General features: G+C 35.0%; 2 protein-coding genes across 19 annotated transcripts; one reads left to right on the forward strand and one right to left on the reverse strand.

Moving 5' to 3' along the window:
* Positions 1-3454: 3454 nt before the first annotated feature.
* LOC147483277 (putative LRR receptor-like serine/threonine-protein kinase At3g47570) lies at positions 3455-4696 on the forward strand. Its single transcript, XM_086577041.1, has 2 exons — positions 3455-3612; positions 4100-4696. The coding sequence occupies exons 1-2, from the start codon at positions 3492-3494 to the stop codon at positions 4414-4416; spliced, it is 438 nt and encodes a 145-aa protein (XP_086433167.1). The 5' UTR covers positions 3455-3491; the 3' UTR covers positions 4417-4696.
* A 5469-nt stretch (positions 4697-10165) lies between these two features.
* On the reverse strand, positions 10166-19188 carry LOC147483278 (uncharacterized). Of its 18 annotated transcripts, none has more exons than XM_086577059.1 (12): positions 19034-19188; positions 18868-18951; positions 18633-18752; positions 18156-18235; positions 17557-17626; positions 16274-16505; positions 14568-14865; positions 14217-14320; positions 13968-14017; positions 12685-12765; positions 11736-11795; positions 10166-10851 (listed from the first exon to the last, which is right to left on the reverse strand). In XM_086577059.1, the coding sequence occupies exons 3-6, from the start codon at positions 18647-18649 to the stop codon at positions 16427-16429; spliced, it is 246 nt and encodes an 81-aa protein (XP_086433185.1). In that variant the 5' UTR covers positions 18650-18752; positions 18868-18951; positions 19034-19188; the 3' UTR covers positions 10166-10851; positions 11736-11795; positions 12685-12765; positions 13968-14017; positions 14217-14320; positions 14568-14865; positions 16274-16426. The 18 variants fall into 18 exon arrangements, with proteins under 18 accessions (XP_086433185.1, XP_086433180.1, XP_086433172.1 ...); XM_086577054.1 differs by lacking the exons at positions 14217-14320; positions 16274-16505 and adding exons at positions 14942-15014; positions 16865-17384; XM_086577046.1 differs by lacking the exon at positions 14217-14320 and adding an exon at positions 16865-17384.

The following is a 19188-nucleotide window of genomic DNA, read 5'->3' on the forward strand; positions in this document are numbered from 1 at the left end:
ACATTCACAATATTTTAACTCCTCCTTATTGAAACCAAACTGACTGTGAGATTCTTGCAGCGAGGTTTAAAATGGACAGGGAGGTAATTAGGATAGTTTTCCACAAACGCTCTGCACCAACAATATAACCAAATATGATGTAAAATAAATTAGATTAGAAAGCCGGCGCACAAGCTCTAAGGATTATACCAAACTTCTGTTAGGACACATCATCACTTCATTGGTAAACCAAATTAACGTGGATGTTAGTTTTTGCACCTAAATGAGCCAATATACATTGGTAATAATGTTGCAAGAGAACAATGCAACTTCCTTTGCAAAAGCAATCTCTACGATCTCCAATCACTAAAAAAGTGGAAAAGAGCATTGGATTATATTAATCCTGGAGGGATGGGTCTAAGGAAGACAACTGCAAAATGGAGCAGAGGCTATCGTGGACTGCAGTTATGGAATTGGATGAAGTCTGGTGGACTTTCACAATCAACAAGCAATCCATAGCTCAAATACGATATTTCCCTTGCAATTTTAATATCTACTACTCCTTTACAAAACAAGGTTCTAAGCTACAACTCCTAGAGACACTACATCGCTGATTAGTATACCACAAAATTTAGCAAATGTTAAATAGCCAAAACTCAAAATAGACCTAAAACAAAAGCGTTTATGAGGATTTTGGTTGTCTTGGTAGGGACTAATTAATATCTTACTACCAAAATCTCCATTTAGGATGCTGCAAACTCAACCAACGCTTTACGCTTCGCTGCCATTTCAAAATTACAAACAAATAATTTAAATTCTGCATTCATGATATGAATTTGGAGTAATAAATTCTGCATTTTGCTCGATCGCCATCAATTTTTTCCGAATCCACAACATTCCCACCTTTGTAAGCACTTTGCTTCCAAACACCACCATAGTGACACCTAAACTCTCTATAACCATATTCATCACCGATATCTATGTACAAAGACAAAATAAGATGTGAAAAACGTAAAACTAATAACGCAATTAACAAGGAGGGTTAAAAATTGAAATTTTGTTAAAACATGAAAAACCCTAACTTAAAAGAAGACAAAATATGACAATATTTTTGAAGAACGAATAACATACCTTCAAAGGAGTAAATGTCAAGATGATGCGATGGAGAGGAAGAATGATGGGAACTCAGAGCTTGTGCAATTGGAGTTTTTTTTTTTTTTTTTTTTTTTTTTTAAAACAACTTTTGTGTCGTAGCTTACACTAAACACAACAAGGGCAGTTAGGGTATTAAGTAAAATATTGACGTTGGTGTGATGGAGAGAAAATAGAATGGGGGTTTATGTCTAAGGAATCATAAAATGGGGGGTTTAGTCTAATTAACCCAGAAATTCCAGTCAATCTAACCCAATGTACTGAACTCTGGGCCATAGATTTAAATTCGAACAAACTGTCAGGGATTATTCCGGCAAAGTTTGGCTCATTGTCAAAGCTTGAATTCTTGTTTTTTGAAACAAACAATCTAACAAGTGCTACCCCCTTCTTTAGGTAATCTTTCATCGCTTCAAATCTTCTCTTCATTTGAAAATAAATTGGTTGGAAGTATTCCAACTAGCTTTGGTAGACTGTCAAGCTTACTACACTTTGATGTTGCAATTAATAGACTGTCTGGTGAGGTCCCTTTAACAATTTTCAACATCTCCTCCCTGAATGAATTAGAAATTGTCGATAACCAATTTAGTGGTAGTCTTCCACCAGACATGGGCATCACTCTTCCTAATCTCCTCGGTTTCTATGGTGGTATGAATCAACTTTCTGGACTACTCCCAGTTTCATTAGCTAATGCTTCTAAACTTCAACTATTTGATATTTCATATAACAATTTCGAAGGTAAAGTTCCTTAGGATTTTCAATTCCCTCAAACTATCGAAAAAATAAATTTTGAATACAATTATCTAGGAACAGGAGAAACTCATAATTTGAGTTTTATCACTTATTTGACCAACTCGAGTAATCTAAAGGTATTGGGCTTGGCCCAAAACAATTTTGGAGGTGTTTTCCCGAACTCTATTACCAATCTCTCCAACCGAATGGAGATATTTGATCTAAACAGCAATCAAATATCTGGAATTATCCCAGAAGGGATTGGGAACCTGGTCAATTTGTTTGTATTAAATCTCCATTCTAATAACTTTTACGGTAGTATTCCATCTTCTGTTGGAAAACTTCATAGTTTACAGGGGTTATATCTGTTAAAAAACAAATTGTCTGGACCGATCCTATCTTCTCTAGAAAACAATACTAAATTGAGTCGGTTGTATTTAGGAAGCAATAGACTGGAAGAAAACATTCCTTCAGGTCTTGGTGCTCTTAGCCAATTGCAAAAACTGTATCTGGACCAAAACAACCTAAATGGTACCCTACCAAAAGAGATCTTTAACATTCCCACTCTGCTTTATCTTAACTTCTCTATGAACTCCTTAACTGGTTCCCTACCTTTAGAAGTAGGAAAACTAACAAATCTTATTGAACTGGATGCGTCTGGAAATAAGTTGTCTGGTTTATTGCTTAGTACTCTTGGTGAGTGTTTGGTTTTGGAAAATTTATACTTGAGCGAAAATTTGTTTGAAGGGACAGTTCCTCAATCTTTGAGTTCTTTAAAGAGTGTCCAAGAGTTAGATCTATCAAGGAACAGCTTGTCTGGTGGAATTCCAAAATATTTGGAGGACTTTTCGTATCTCCAGCTATTGAATCTATCCTTCAATAAACTTGAAGGTGAGGTACCAGTAAACGGAATCTTTAGAATTGCAAGCAATTTTTCAGTAGCTGGAAATTCTTATCTCTGTGGAGGTATACGTGAACTGCAATTGCCGCCATGCCAATTTAACAAATCTGAAAAGCAAGGTGTAAAAAAGAATGGAAGGTCCAATCCTTCCAAAATGGCAATTATGATCAGTGTGGCCGTGTTCATTCTTTTGGCATCTTGTTCTCTAATATTTTACCTGAGAAGAAAAAGTAAACTTAAAACGGCTTCTTCACAAACGTTCAATGATCAAAATGTTAAGGTCTCTTATGGAGATCTTTCTCACGCGACTGGTGGATTTTCTCCAACTAATTTTGTTGGTTCATGTGGTTTTGGCATTATGTATAAGGGACTGCTCAACCAATTTGAAATTGTTGTTGCTGTTAAGGTGCTCAAAATTCAATTGAGATGAGCATTAAAGAGTTTCATGGAAGAGTGTGAATCATTGCGTAATATCCGCCATCGAAATCTTGTTAAGATTCTAACCTCTTGCTCTAGCGTGGATTTTGAAGGAAATGAATTTAAAGAACTAGTCTTTGAGTTCATGCCAAATGGAAGTTTAGAGAAGTGGCTGCATCAAGAGATCAGTGAACAAGATGAAGAATCAAATTTGAACCTACTTCAAAGACTAAATGTTGCCATTGATGTTGCTTCTGCGCTTATCTATCTTCATCGTGATCTAAAGCCGGACAATGTGCTTCTTGATAATGATATGGTAGCTCATGTTGGTGATTTTGGTTTGGCAAAGCTTCTTATAGGATCAATAGAGAACTTGCATGATAATCAAAGTACCTCAACAGAGGTAAAAGGATCTATTGGCTATGCCGCTCCAGGTAAGACTTTAAAGATCATCGACATATTTTGATTTCAGTCCTTTTTCCAATTCATAAATGCATGAAATCAATATTTGTTATACTGCATTAGTTATAATCTTTCTCTGCAGCTAGCCACATATTAGTGAAACTCAAATCCTTTTGCCTCTTTTTCCCCGTGTTAAGTCAGTGGCCTTGAACACAAGCCACACAGGCAACTGCTTGGGGCCTCCACAATATTAACAAAGTTTAGGGCCACCTCATAATGGATGTATCTATACATTAGTCTACCTTCAATAATTTCATTTTTGAATAGGAATTTGCTTTCAAATAGGATATGACTATCACAGACAAGTGCGAAAAATTCACCTTCTTTCGCTCAAATTAAATCTAATTGTGTGTTTGGGCATATATTGAGGGCCACAATTCCAAAGTTCGCTTAGGGCATATATATATTTTTACATTTAAATGGTTTTATGAAAACTAGTGATTGATGTATATATTGCAGAATATGGTATGGGAGCCGATGGATCCACACAAGGTGATGTGTACAGTTATGGAATTCTGGTGTTGGAAATGTTCACAGGAAGGAGACCAACTGATGAGATGTTTAAAGACGGTTTAAGCCTCCATAACTATGCTAGCAATGGTTTGCAAGATCAACTTATAAAGATTGTAGATCCAATACTTCTATATGAAGGAGATGACACTTTAGCAGATATGAATAGAATGAGAATTGGCAGTCACAGAAGAACAAAACTGCTAGAGTGCATGACTGCAATAGTCAAAATTGGGGTTGCATGTTCTGTGGAATCACCGTCATAGAGAATGGATATTAGAAATGTCAGTAGAGAATTGAACGCTATCAGAAAAACATTTCTTGGTACTAGGATTCACGAAGAATGTAACTGACTCCAACGACGGTTTAAATGAAAGGTAAAATCTCATCTTTTACAAATAAATGAATATGAAAGATCATATCGAGGTGGAGAGAGCAGAAGAAATTAGTGTTTTGCTCTGTATTTATTCCTTCATTATTGTTATTATGAGACATATATAGAACATTGTTTAGAAACATTTATAACTTGAATAAAAAGGAAATTGAAGACATATTCTTCATACATGTATTAAAGGATGCTACCAACCAGTACAGGATTGACAAGATAGCGGCCATATGCTCTACTTTTGTGAGGTGAAAGTTACTAGTGATTTTGTATCAATTTGGTTATTGTGCAATATTTGTTCAGAGTTATGACCAACTCAAATAGTTCCTTATCCTTGTAAAGCCATGAAAATGTCCCTCCAATATGCCCCCATACCCGTATTCTTCTATCTGCAACCGAATTTCACGATCATTTCAGTGAATAGTATTCCAAAATCAATTCAATATGTAATATTTCTATCCATTAGAAGGGAAGTTTCAGCATTACTATTAACTTGACATCAATATACATAGGGTATATCAATATTTTCAATGCACATATATTACTCTTTATACTGTATGAATCAATGTGGTGAATATTCCTGTTTGGCAGATCACAGTATCTAGATTATGATGGATGTGCAAACACACGTGTGTTTCATAGCACATGTGAGAGTAACACGTGGTGCACGATAGCAACAAATGTCCAGAAATGGTCAAAAGTAACATACCAATTGTCCTGGTGTATTTCTTTTTATACCTTTACAATACAACATATATTACGATATTTGACAAAGCGCTACCACTAAAATTTAATGATTCAAATAGGGACAAAAATGCCTTTAAAATGTGACCAAGAGTTTTAGAAATGACCCAATTAGGATTGTCCCCACTAGGTGGGAAATTCTAAAATGTGTCTTATATTTGTCTTGTTACATTTTAAATGGTGTGATGTTGATGAAGGTAGTGGAAAGGTTAAAATGTAACCAATTAGGGTTAACTAGTATTACCCTCCACTAGATGGCCCAATTCCCACTAGATAAGAAATTAGGGTCTCCTCCTAAACACACGTCAACTTGGATTGACGGTTAACTTTCAAGTCAAGCAACTGAAAATGACACAAATACCCTCATTGTTTTCAAAAAGAAAATGTTCAATTTTACTTAGGTAGGGGCAGTTGTATCATTTTCAGTTATTTAACCTAAAAGTTAACAGCTCCAAACTAAATTGACCGTGTGTTGCGGGGTGGGGGTTAGTTAACCCAAAAAAATATTAAAACACTATTCTAAGATGGTAGATGAGGGGCGATTTTTAAAGTTGTAAAGATGGTGAGGATGCATCACTTTCTCTGTAGAAGTATAAATCCGTTTCTTGTATGCTAGCTGCTAATTGGACGCTCATAGTCTTGATGCAGACATGCAAATGCAGTCACCTTAGCTTTCATATCATTATTTCGTAGTGGAAATTTCCTGCAAGAACAATCTGATTATTAAGATCATATCTGGATAATAACTCGCTCGTAATTAGGTTTGCAGCATGTTCTACATTCCCACGCCGTTTTTTACTACTAACAGTTTTTTCCGTGTAAAACAGCTCAATTCTTATCTTTTGATAAAATGAATGAAACCCCCATATCTCATACCACAGAATGCCACTGTAGTCAGAATTTTTTGAAAGCCCTCGACGAAGGTGATATTTTATCAAGGCTCAGGAGTCAGGACTGAGGACTGGGAATAAAATTGGAATAATGACCAAGGCCTAATGTTTCAAAATCGGGCGATATTTTGGACTCTTCAAAAAACGAAATATATGGGACAATATATCTCTTTTTGTTAATTGGTCAAAAAAAAATTGTATCAATATATTGGAAAATATCATCGATATATAGTGATATATATCGGAAATATCGAAAAAATAATAAAAAATTAGTCAAATATCGATCAAAATCAACAAAGTCAGCGTTAAAATTGGATATATTGGTCGATATATATTGATATATTAGAAAATCCAATATATATCGGTTTGAAATTATATCAATATATCCATCTGAAATATCTTAATATCTCTATATCGGAGGGACCAAAAACCAAAATATATCACCGATATATCGATATATGAGCCGATATTTTCCGCCTTGATAATGACTGCTTGGTAACATAATGTTCCAATATCGGTACTAGGTAAATAATAGATGATATCGATATACAATTGTTCATAAATGAGAATACAATTCGCAAACCCTTCTCTCTATAGGTGTGTTGACACGTAGGCAAAGCGCGTAGGTTCGTGCAATGTCCTATTTTTGTTAGAGGGCGACTACAACACATGGCCCAGCACAAAAAATCACTTCCGAAGTCAGCTGTGATTGGTGGGTTAAGAGAGAGAAGAAAGAGTGAGGAGAGAGAGACTTGTTATTTTATTGCAAGTAACCAATCAGAGTCGACTTCGGACGGTTTTTTTGTGCTGTGCCATGTGTTTTTAGTTCTATCATTTTTGTTATGACTTGTGAAACAATTAATATACGGAATTTCACCCAGTTTACCAAAAAGATGACAAGAGCTGTTTTATCACTGAAACAGGCAGGAAATAGCTGAAAATAGCTGATTAATCATCAGTGTAAGTGTGTGACCATTAGAAAGTATATTCTGTTAAACATTTAAACCCAAGACCAGCTTCTTGTCTTATGTTCTACTAGGAAAAATGGTGGAACCACGGTGTCCCTATATACTCTCATGGCTCTTAGTCTTTTATGTGGGTCTTATATTTGTCTTGTTACAATCATGTTTTCAACCTAGCTTTCCAGTACCTTCATCAACATCACACCATTATTCTCCCTCTAAGGTATGTACTCTAACCAAATAACAAACCTGAAATCCATTCTAAACCTGAAATGCATAGATGGATATAGGAGGGTGCGTGTGGGGGCAATTGCACCTCTTGAAATTAGAAAAACTCTATTACTACATAGCTAACTAGTTTTCGAACCCGTCCTACAAACGGGTGATGGTATAGTAGCGAAAAGATTTCCTTTTTCCAAGGTATATGTGACAATGAAATCCATCCTAAACACAACAATGAAATCCATCTATATGGGAATTAACATTGATGAACCATTTCTAGCCATACCTGGTTTTAAAATTGAAAAACTCAACCATGCATGAAAATTGTACCACAATCATTCTAGAATATATCAAGATTGTTGGTATTTTATCAATTCTTTTCTGGAATTTTTATCAACTGATTCCAAAAAGGAATACAAACCAATTGATATCATATCTATCAAATTTTCGTTGCTACTTTTCTCAAACATACACTATATCTTAAGAAACATGCAACAGACATCGACACCCACTATATGCACGCTAAAGGCAATGCATCATGTAAGAACCAATTATTGATTAAGGGTAGACTACACTAAATGGATGATGTTTCATGAAAACTATAATGTCGTAGCGTGAATTATTAGTATACTAAAATTGTTAGGATGATGGTGAATGTCTATGCTATTAAGCTATCGACACATTGCTACAAAAAGACAAAGAAACCGCTTACACAAATTGCATAAGAATTGCTCTTTTGAAACATCTAGAAAACCAAGTATATGCAAATGTTCGTAAAAAAAAATAACACACAAAAATTGTGATAGTTTCAAGTGTGTATCCTAACTTTTGGAATTCGCAACTATTTTCATGGTGAGAAATCAATGTTCAAATCCATCTTAACTATAGATGTAACTAATAGGCCATTGCAAGTAAAATTGCATTCCAGAATTTGGGGCCTTTAAATGCGTCAATTTTAATTGAAACCCCATACAAAAATTAACTAAAAAGTAAACCCCAATCTAGGTAGCATTCAAGAATTAAAAACCCAATCTACGTTGATATGATTCATGGAAAAAAAAAGATTAGAAAATAAATAAGAAAATGGTAGTGAAACATTCCAATTCAATTGCAAGTGTGCCAACTTAGAGTATAATTGTTGTCTATTCTTGCTCTCAAATTGCAATTAGGCCAAAAGAGCATCCGATGATATTAAAACTTTGTTTGTTTACTGTTGATGATGGTAAATGGAAAAGCTCTAAAAGAAGGCTATGTGCCAAGAACTAAAGCCTGAAGAATATGGATTAAGAATTGGCTTGAACCAATGCATTTGTACAATCAAAATGGTCACTGATTCTAAGTAAGCTGCTAGAGCTACTATATGACTTAAAGAACCACTGTAGTGTTCTTTGAGTGAAGCAGCAAATATGAAAATGTAAGTAAAGATCATAGACAAAATAGTTTTCTTGAAACTTTGACACAAAAAATTCAAAAATGTTTTCTTACTTGTGCTATTCTATGGCGTAAGCACTTGAGCTACAATTCCTAAAGTGGGATATCATAACAAACCTTTTAAGAGCACAACTCGTGGTTTCTTCAACTTTTCCATGAGTTTACCAAGACTTTCTGATCCATTGACTCTAGCGCCGATATCGATGGCTAATTTTTTTATCATTAGTGAAGCCTACGACAAAGTCGATACTTGAATACTAAATGCACTTTAAAGAAAAAAATAAATGAGCAAAAGCATTAAGCTAGACACTCACATGAAACTATACCACCATAGCACGCTAGTCCTGAGTTTGAGTAGATCTACACATATGAAGAGTTTCATTATCTGCTTCATGCTCACAAAGGTGGAATTGAATGCAATAGTGCAAACTAAACTCTCTTTTCACTTACATACAGACTAAAAAAAACCACTTATTAGACCTAAAGTTCAAAACTTTATCTAATGTTTGCAAGAAAGGAAAACGAAAAACAAAGAATAGATTAAATGAGTCAAATTGGTTACCTTTGATTTGCCTAAGGCACTTAGTATCTTAGAATGAACTTATTTTTTGATAGCCTTCGGTCTCTATTTAACAATTACTAATTTGGTTGTGTGACATTAATATGATTCAATATAATATCGGTTCTTAATCCATCTAACTTGAAAGGGCGATAAAGACATCCATTGGGCTACATGGAATTCCATTATGAGATATGCTGAAACAATTTATGAGTTCTCTTCAGAGGGAAAATGTATTAAATAAATCAAACAATTAACTAACCTTAGTTTGAAGTTAGCAAAGTTTCATAACGATTCATGTCATGAATATGGCTTTGGCAAAATCTCATATTGACCACAAAACCAATAGCGAAAACAATCCTTCATCACAATATATAAAAAATGAGAATAAATCAAGTGGTTTGAAACTTTGAATAATAGGATGCATACATGGTTGCTAGTTGCCAGGAAGCTTGTTGAGGATACTAAAAGAGGAGTCCTGAAGAAGGCAAAAGGTGGTGAATCATTTGATAAATTTGTAGATTTATTGTTGAATAAGAAGATGGAGTGATCGTTGGGGAGGGAGAGAGGAGCATTTTTTCGGTTCTAAAAAACTCCTTCGTGGAGATGGTTTAAAGTATCAAGTAATAGAATCCGATATAAATCAAAATTCTTTGTAAGTTGGGTTTTTTGGTGTGGCAAACTTCCTTTTTTGTCTCCTGTTTTTTCGTAATCCCCATGTTGACGTGGACACCCTCATATCACTCCAAAAGGGATTGCTATTATATATACTAGCCAAAATGCACGTGCTTTGCACATGGATAATAAATAAAGCTTATTAAAGATGATGAAACTCCACTACGTATAGTTGGTTTGTCAACCATTTATGCAAACTGCAAAGAATGGATTACAATAACATATTAGCATCTATGCAACATTTCTATGTATTAGAAAGGGCCATCCTGAATCCACATAGGAGATTACACCAATAAAAATAAGAGCGCATGCGTTAGCCACTCTGACTTGTCCATTTCTTAGTAACAATGACAATGTTGTGTGAGTTTTCTTATGCAGTAACAATGATGGTGTTGTCTAGTTGGTATATGAAGAAGATGCAACCATCTGCTCATTGTAACCACCTACCCCTCACGTACAAGTGAAGTCAATTGATATGGCTGCATTGCCCATACACATCAAGAACTTGTCCTAACGCTTGACAAACACACTAAAATTCTGCCAATTTGGCTTGGGAGCCAAGATCTAAGAAGATGAGAGTCTGCTGTCAGTCAAGTATCAACAATTCGACATCTCTACAACATGGAGAGGGATGAACTTCGGAGAAAATAAATATGGCAATAAAGGAGCAGCCCTCTCTCAACATGATAGAATATGGTGGGATGATGACGTAGCTTGATGAGGTGAAGTGTAACACTTTCAGTGCCTGTTGTTCACTTTCTTGCTTTTTATAGCCCAAAGAGCTTGATCTACAGTCAATGCTTGGATCAACTGAAGAAACCTATGGTAATGGCCTACCAACATTTCATGCCCACAGAAGAGGAAATGTTTAAAAATAAATTGTCATATATATTTTTTCTCACCAATCAAACACAATCTAAAGTTTTAACAAAGAAGAAAATTTATTTCTCATGGCAATAAACGAAAATAAACCAGGAAAAAATGGAATTGACATAATTATAAGGTTTTTCTAAATTTACAAAGAGTTTGCTTGCAATTACACATATTTCAAAATGTTTGGATGAAAAAAGCCTATACATGAAGGCCTATGGATATGATTTTACCAAAAGCAAGAAAATTCCAAAGAAAAAACCAACTAAAAAGTTTAGACCTATGGATAGTCAAGTAAATACAACCATATCAATCTATGGAGCCTTGTGATAAGCTACCTAGCATTGTGTTTTCAAATCCTTTCTGCATGTGAATAACAAATAAATAAATCTTTTCAACTGAGTATATGACTATGAACATGCTAAATTTGGGTTCTAGTTTTTTTAGCATACTTACAATTAGGATATCATAATAATAGATATGTACAAATAAAAAAACAATAAACAACGCCAAAAGCGCTAACTTCACGGGCAGGCTAACTTAAACAAGATTTGACATCAGTTGAAGCTGTCGTATCTCGAAAGATGAGTAATTTTCAATGTTTACACCTTGTCAAGATAGTCCCTCCGGGAGCCTAGAATTGCTTCCTTTTTTTTTAAAAAAAAATCCATGAACACAACATACTTTTATGGATAATGTTCCATGAACACTACATACTAAGAAGAGGTTTTAAGTCTATCATGCAAAAGTAATATAGCATGTCTTTGAAATACGTTGGCCTCAAGACAATTAAGACAGCCACTATATTAGCAGGAAAAAGAATTGTAATGGGAATTTTTTATAATACCTTTGCCTTGAAGACAAAAATCTTTCGGAAATCGTAAAACTTGAAATGGCATCGATGTACCTAGAACCAAGGAAATTCATAAATTCATTTCATGCCACTCCACTATATTACCAACATTTGTTAGAAGGGAATCCTCTCCGTGCTTCAGCATATTTCCAAATTATCAGAACACAACAATAACTTGAGGACCAAATAAGCGAACCACCCAACAAACCAAATTGGATTATTTACTTAATCTAGTAAGCGGAGCACATAATTAACTCCAAAGATCTTAAATGGGCTGTAAAACGTGCAATTCTCAATAATCATAATATCCTCATCCTACATGCACCAAAATATATTACGTAAGAAAAAAGCATGATGTGATAGGCCAGAAGAACCATCCAAATTAGGCTCATCTTGTGACAGTCTTATTTGGCTGACCAGCCAAAAACATGGCACATAGCACATGAAAAAAAGAAATATGACCACTCACATAACTTGAATGATACCTCTTTATGGAAAGTACGCCACACCTATGGGTGGCAAGGGAACCCTCACCCAGTCTGGAATTGGATAACTCTCACTAAACAGCTAGTTATACACAAAATAATAGTTTGTTCTTTGTACACACATATAGTACTCAGCTAGCTTTGCAAGCATGCGGACTTGACCAGACACTGTTTTCTCTGCAAAATATGAGTCAAGGGATTTCTCATCCTTATCGAGTTTAAGGAGGGATACATCTAGAGTCTGTCCATTTTTCAGTTTCATTGAATGCAATTGAGAATAATGAAAATACAATAGTTTCAGTTTCAAAAGGCTGACATTCATTTTACTAAACCCTGCTGCTTTTTAAAAAAAAAACAATAACTAATATGGGGTTAATATTACAGCTATAATGACAGTATGACACAGTTCTTGGTAATTACTAATAATTAGTAATAATAATAGTAAATAGGATACCTACCAATAGTTCTTCAATTTGACCCTATGAGTTATATCTTTGGTTCTTAGCCTCTCAGTGCGAACAAGCCTGCCTGCATCATCCCTGCATCAAAGAGAAATGAGAAAATTGCAATGTTGTAACTTTCTCAAGTGGTGGAACACCAATGCCGTGACAAAAGGAGAAGAACAGAAACAACTATCATTAAACTGAATCAATTTTAGCGTGAATGCAATAAGAGTTCGCTCTGCAAATATTATCTATGAAGTTTTTGGCTTAAAATGTGTGGGTATGCGCACAAAGGGGGAAGGGGGAATAGAACAGTGGAATAAAGAGAATAAACATAAAATAAAAGAGCTAGAAGTGTACGAAAAGCATTTTATTATTTCATTAGATTGCAAGGGAGCAAGCTCCACATTGTAGTTAAGAAAATATAAGAAAAAAATAGTTTTAAAATTTTGTGTGTTACATTGCAAGGGAAAATTCTGGCGAGTAAGTCCCACTTTGTAACTATAAAGTTTTCACAAGGTAGTAAGTTCCCTCTTTATTTTTCACTTTACACGTGAAATTTCTCCATGCCCCTCCCTCTACTACTAAGCATCCCACAAAATTTGTAGAGGGTGGAGAATATATTTGGAAAATACTTCCTACCAAATGAAAAATCTCAAATACAAAAGTGAGACGTAGTAATCTCCCATACTAAACAATCACACCCTAAATAAAATTAAATTAAATTAATTTCCTTGTCAGTTAATTCTCTAAATAAAATTATATTTGTTCAAATCGAATAAATTTTTGTGAAGGGAAACTAACAGGGCACACAACGCATTAGCATCTAGAGAAGGTACTAATGTCGTATTCTCTTTCAGTGTATGAGACCTGTTGTTCCTACAGGATACTTTTGTCTAAACAGAAACAAGAAGGGGGTTAGCCATCACAATGATGTAGAGCCCTACCCTTCTAAGGTCATTGGCATTTTTAGTTGTTCTCATTCAATTACTTTAGTAACACTCGCCTTCGCCAACCAAAAAGATAGAAAAAACTTCAGAGCATTTTACCTCAAAGAAAGATTCAGAGCTTATCTCAAAGTTTGTTTACAAGTTAATTTGCCACTTTATCATTTCTACACTTTTACTTCCATATTTCCATGGCAAAGGTCTTTTATAACAAAGATATTGGTAGTTATGGAATTAACTGTGCGCTTGCAAATCTCGAAAAATTGGAAAACATGAATTAAATTGGAGCAGTCAAAGCTATTGAATAAGAAATAAATGCCTTTAGAGAGGACGTAGAAATTCACAACTGACCTGATAGTACAACATTAGCATGACGTAAATGGGATATAGCAAGCACCTCCCTACATACCATGTCATAGTCAAAAAGAGCAAATCAGTGCCAACATAAGTTGATTATGTCTACTTTCTGTGACCATGTAATGGGCAGAAAACCAAAAGGAGAATCTCTATAGTTGGCAGACAAATATACCAAAGTATGATAGTTTATCAATGTTAAACAAAGTAGAAGGAAATTTACAAGAATTAAAAAGGAATACATACTAACTGAACCATAATAAGCAAATTTCCTTGTAGTAAGCAAATTTCAATGTGATTCACCTGCCACGTGAAACTCCCCCTCCCTTTGGAGGTTTGAATAAAGCTTACTACCACATGAAATTTACCAGACAAAAAAGTGAGAATCAGTATCAATTAATATTCTCCCCATACTCTCATACAGACCACATCTTTTTTGAGTAAACAGAAACAACAATTTTATGCATGAAATTTTTTGTTTTGAAAATTCTTCACTTGCAATGTCTTCTCGACTTCAAACCTGTAACAGATTCCATTTATGATGGCTTTGTTAAAAGTATTAAGTAAAAAGACTGTAGGAAAGGTGAAAAAAACAACCTTGAAGAGACAACTCCGTTGTTCCTCACACTGCACAAGGTTGGCCCAATGCTTATCTCACTTCAAAGAAGAAGCATAACACACCACCTGAAGGCCATTCCAGGTCTACCGTACATCAATTGGAGGAAGAAGCACTCTGAACTCGCCATAGAGAATATCATCTGAAGTAGCAACTATCCAGGACAGAAAACCTTGCTCTTGCAATCCCAACATTCATCTGCCAAAACCTGCCACATACCCGATGCATTTATCTTTGCTTGCTATTACACAAGAAAAGATTGCAATCTTCCTCCAGGCCCTATTAAGAAAAGTAACTATTTAATAACACTACTATACTTTACCAAAAAAAAAACATGAGTGCCAATAATACAAACAATTGCTCCTCTATCTCTTCATGAATGCTAGTCACCAGCAACATCGTACAAAACTCCCCAGCTTCAGTTCTTCCTATCATCTTGAATGTTAAAGTGATATCTTCTCTAAAAAGCCTTCCTTATTTTAATAGATGCTCGAACAAACAAAGAAAAGCACTTTATAAAAACAAACAAACAAAAAAAAACAGTTTTAAAATTTTGGGTGTCTTAGATAGAAATGGAAAAATTTCGCGAGTAAGTCCCACTTTGTAGTTGTAAAGAGTTTCACAAGGTAGTAAGTTCCCTCTTAATTTTTCACTATACGCGTGAAATTTCTCCATGCCCCTCCCTCTACTAAGCATCCCACAAATTTGGTAGATGGTGGAGAATATATTTGCAAAATACTTACTACCAAATGAAATATCTCGAACACAAAAGTGAGACGTAGACGCTAGTAGTCCCCCATACTAACAATCACACCCTCCATTCTGGAACAAAAATAATTAACAATTTTTGAAAATTCTGTTTTAAAAAAACAATGTGCTGCCTTTCTTCCCCCATTCCCCAAAAATCATCAAATACATGTTAGTATGTTAAAACAAAGAACTCTAGTTTTGAAACAAACAATTTTTTGGTAAAGTACTATTGAAGAATACGTACTTGGGTAAGTTAGATTACAGGGGAGAACTTTTGCGAACAATCCCCACTTTGTAGTAACCAAATTCTTAGTGGTAGTACATTCCATCTTTATATTTCACATGCCACGTGAAATTCCTCCATGCCCCTCCCTTTAATGAAATTTTTCTCCCACAAAATTTCACGAGGATATATTGAATAAAATTCACTACCACATGAAATTTAGCAGACCACAAAATGAGAATCAGCCACTAATATTCTTTTTGAAGTTAAAGTGAGCAACAATTTTGTATTTTGAAATGGAGAATTTTGTGTTGAAAACCATGAGAAACCCTTCAACCAACAACAACAACAAAGTAAAAAGTTTTAAAATCAATTATATAAAAAGAAGTGAACAATTTTTGCGCTAAATGGAAACAAAAGTAGAAATTGTTTTTGCAAACCAAAAAACTGTACTAAACTACTGATTTTTTTTTTTTTTTTTCTATTGTGGGAGTGTCTCTATTATATATTTGAACGAAAAAACTAATCCTAGAAAACTTCTAAATATTTCAATCAAAACAAATTATTATAAGTAATGCTTCAAACCCTAAAAACTTTTTACACAAAAATTTGGCTACTTAGTTCGGAAAAAGAGATCCCCCTTAAAAAACCCACCATATGGACCTAATTAGTATCTATAAGAACTTAAGAAAAACAAACAGATGAGGATGGTACCTCAGAAAAGAGTTCTTCAGAGGGGAAGGTTGCTTTGACTGACTTGCTTCTAGTTGGCCAATTTGCAGTGAGCCTCATCAAAAGCAGAGCAAAAACCAAAACACTGATCAGGAAAGATCGTCCAAGCACATTTAATTGGAAGAAAAACCCAAGTTAACAGATTGTTCTCCTATAACCTTGTAATTGGCAAATTAATCGGTATAGGCTTTTGCAAATGAATACATTATTGTCCCTAGAAATTCAACATTGAAAATAAATTAAAATGACTTTTAAGGAAGCATCAAATGGTACAATAATAATGACTAGCCAAGAAAATCAAGGTGTAAGAAGTTCACTGTTGCAATCCCCCTACGTTGACTGCTTCACAAACCCAGCTCCAAGACCACTGTTAGATTGGATTTATTCCTGCTGCTTGCTGTTTGAGGTTTAACTAAAAGTCTTCCATTCAGAACACATGACTCCTGAATTTCAATATATATCCACAACTTTGACATTACCATGCTTATTTTAAGTTCTATAAAATCGTTTAAAAGGTCCAAAGTACACTCTATGTCAAAGGAGGAATAGCCTATATCCTAAAAGTAAGCATACCATCCAAGAACCAGGATTGTCAACGGCCCAGACCAGTTTAGGCATATAACGTCCAACCAGCATTGGCCAACCAGGTGTCTTTTCCACTCCCTTCCTTCGTCACTTTCCTTGCATCATCATATTTCACGTCATCTGCATACATGGTGGATAGTAGTACGTAGTCACCACTATGACGCTCTAAGTTCTGACTGAAGGAGCCTTCTCAGCTGCAACACCTAACCAATCGTGTTTCTAGGTAATCGCCAGAAAAAGAAGTCAGAGTTCCTCTCCAAGCTTTTGGTTGTTGAGAAGTGCTACATTAATTTGGTGTTTATTGCACACCTTTTGCCTCTTCAAATAACCCAGCTCAGCTAAGAAAGTTTATTGTACATTCATAATGTTCACATTTTGGTTGAACACCACAGAACTTCGAGAGGCATATCTGAATCCACAAGCACTAAAACTAAAGCGAAAAGTGACATCATTAAGGCATAAAACCAGCTTCGTTCCATGCAGTTGAAAAGATAAGGATAATGTGCAACTGAAAAAACCATATGCTTTAATACTTCTTCATGATATAATTAAGAATGAAAATGCTTGTGTTAGATCTGTGTACTAAGGCATTTACTAGAGTCTAGAATCACCTAATCATTTCAAGACAAAAGTACTAATTTTCCCACTTGATCTAGCTAAGTAATTTTTAGGAGAGGTACCTGTCCAATGTAGACCTTGCATCGTGGCGTAAAGTATCAGATATTGTGATAGCTCCAATGACACCTTCTCCTTCACGTCCAACATATACAACAGTTTTTGAGTCATTTGATGATGATATCCCAATTGAAGTTTGTTGTTTCAAAATATTCCCTAGATCTATTAAAGCAGAGGGTGATGTTTTATTCTGGAAATGCTCATGAACCCACTCTATCGCACTAACAGCAACCAAGGATCCATCTACCTCTGCTAAGGATCCATAACCTGGTTCCGTCAACTATCCTCTGCTGCTAGGAACAGTCAAATTTAAGAGCTCTGCTTTATTTATAATAGCTTTCGCAATTGGATGAGATGTCGTTTTCTCCACTGCAGCAACAACCCGAAGAATTTCCAATTCTTGGTAATTTAGAGAAGCAATAGCAGAAACAGAAGGTTTCCCTTCTGTGAGGGTTCCTATCTAGAAACGTTGAAAATTTAGAAGATTTGACTTTTTAGTAATACAAGTTCAAAATGGTGCACTTTCCTCCTTGGTTTAAATAACACAAAATAAAAAGAAAACAGAAAACAGACTAACAAATTCTAAAGGCACTCAATATTATACTTTGTCTAAAGCAATATAGTCTACGCCAGCCAAACGTTCCAATACATCTCCTCCTCGAATAAGAAGCCCTCGTTTTGCCCCTAGCCCAAGTAACAAAGAAGATACTAAAGTTAGTACTGTACTGAGGACCAAGAAGTTGTAATTTCTTACAGAGCAATCAATCAATTCTTACAAAATCCACACTGAGGTAGTATGTAGTAACAAAAAGTTAGACAACAAACAACACATGGCTGCAGATAAGATAAAACCAAATAGGCTAAGGCTAGATGATGTACCAAGAGAGGTAAGTTCTTTCTTTCAATCCCCATGCAAATACAGAAATAACAACGTGCAACAAATGGCAGGTCTTTCTCTCATGTCATCAGTCAAGTTTTTAGCTAAAGCCAAATTACCACACTTTGGTGGGTGGCCCTCAACCATTTCTATGGGACTTGACATTTACCAATTTCGCACTTTTGTAGAATACAAAAGACATACCTCCTTAATGCTGCCATCTTCAGTATCCGTATTGAAAGAGAGCATCATGTGTTCATCATTCATCAAGCAAATGTGAGTAGTGTGAAGGTGTGGTGCAAGCATCTTCAATACTTAACGCTACTGACCAGCACAATAAAGAAATTCAAATCAATACCCAAATCAAAACATCGATAAACACTAAATAAGAAACACGTAGACATGTTCTTGAGGTCTATTAAAGTAGAAACTGAACTACCTTTAGGTTGAGAGAACCAAGATAAAATATCAGTTGCAATATTCTCTGATTTCTGAAGATGTTGAAGGTGAGAAAGTGCGCAGTCTATAAAGCAATAATACAGTGAAAAAAGAAATCGAAGAAGAAATTGCAAAAACTACATAAAATAACTCAGAGCATGGCTGACCTCAATTATTGAATTAAAGGCAACTCTGATCGAAAATAGTGACAATCAAAGAGATAGACAATATGAGAAACAGAAGAGATGGGAGAGAAGGGAAAAGAATCGCTTTGTATTCTCTCCTTATATTTTTTCTTTTCTTTTCTTAACGTCTTATTAAA

The sequence above is a fragment of the Coptis chinensis genome, chromosome 8 (genome assembly GCF_015680905.1).
Source record: "Coptis chinensis isolate HL-2020 chromosome 8, ASM1568090v1, whole genome shotgun sequence".
Lineage (NCBI taxonomy): Eukaryota > Viridiplantae > Streptophyta > Magnoliopsida > Ranunculales > Ranunculaceae > Coptis > Coptis chinensis.

Coding starts and splice junctions, on each gene's coding strand:
- LOC147483277 (XM_086577041.1), top strand. CDS start 3,492: ATGGTAGCTCATGTTGGTGATTTTGGTTTGGCAAAGCTTCTTATAGGA. Junction 3,613..4,099: donor TATTGGCTATGCCGCTCCAG/GTAAGACTTTAA, acceptor TATATATTGCAG/AATATGGTATGGGAGCCGAT.
- LOC147483278 (XM_086577055.1), bottom strand. Junction 17,627..18,155: donor ACTATATTGCTTTAGACAAA/GTATAATATTGA, acceptor TTGGACGTGAAG/GAGAAGGTGTCATTGGAGCT. Junction 17,385..17,556: donor GCAAGGTCTACATTGGACAG/GTACCTCTCCTA, acceptor TGGTTTTTTCAG/TTGCACATTATCCTTATCTT.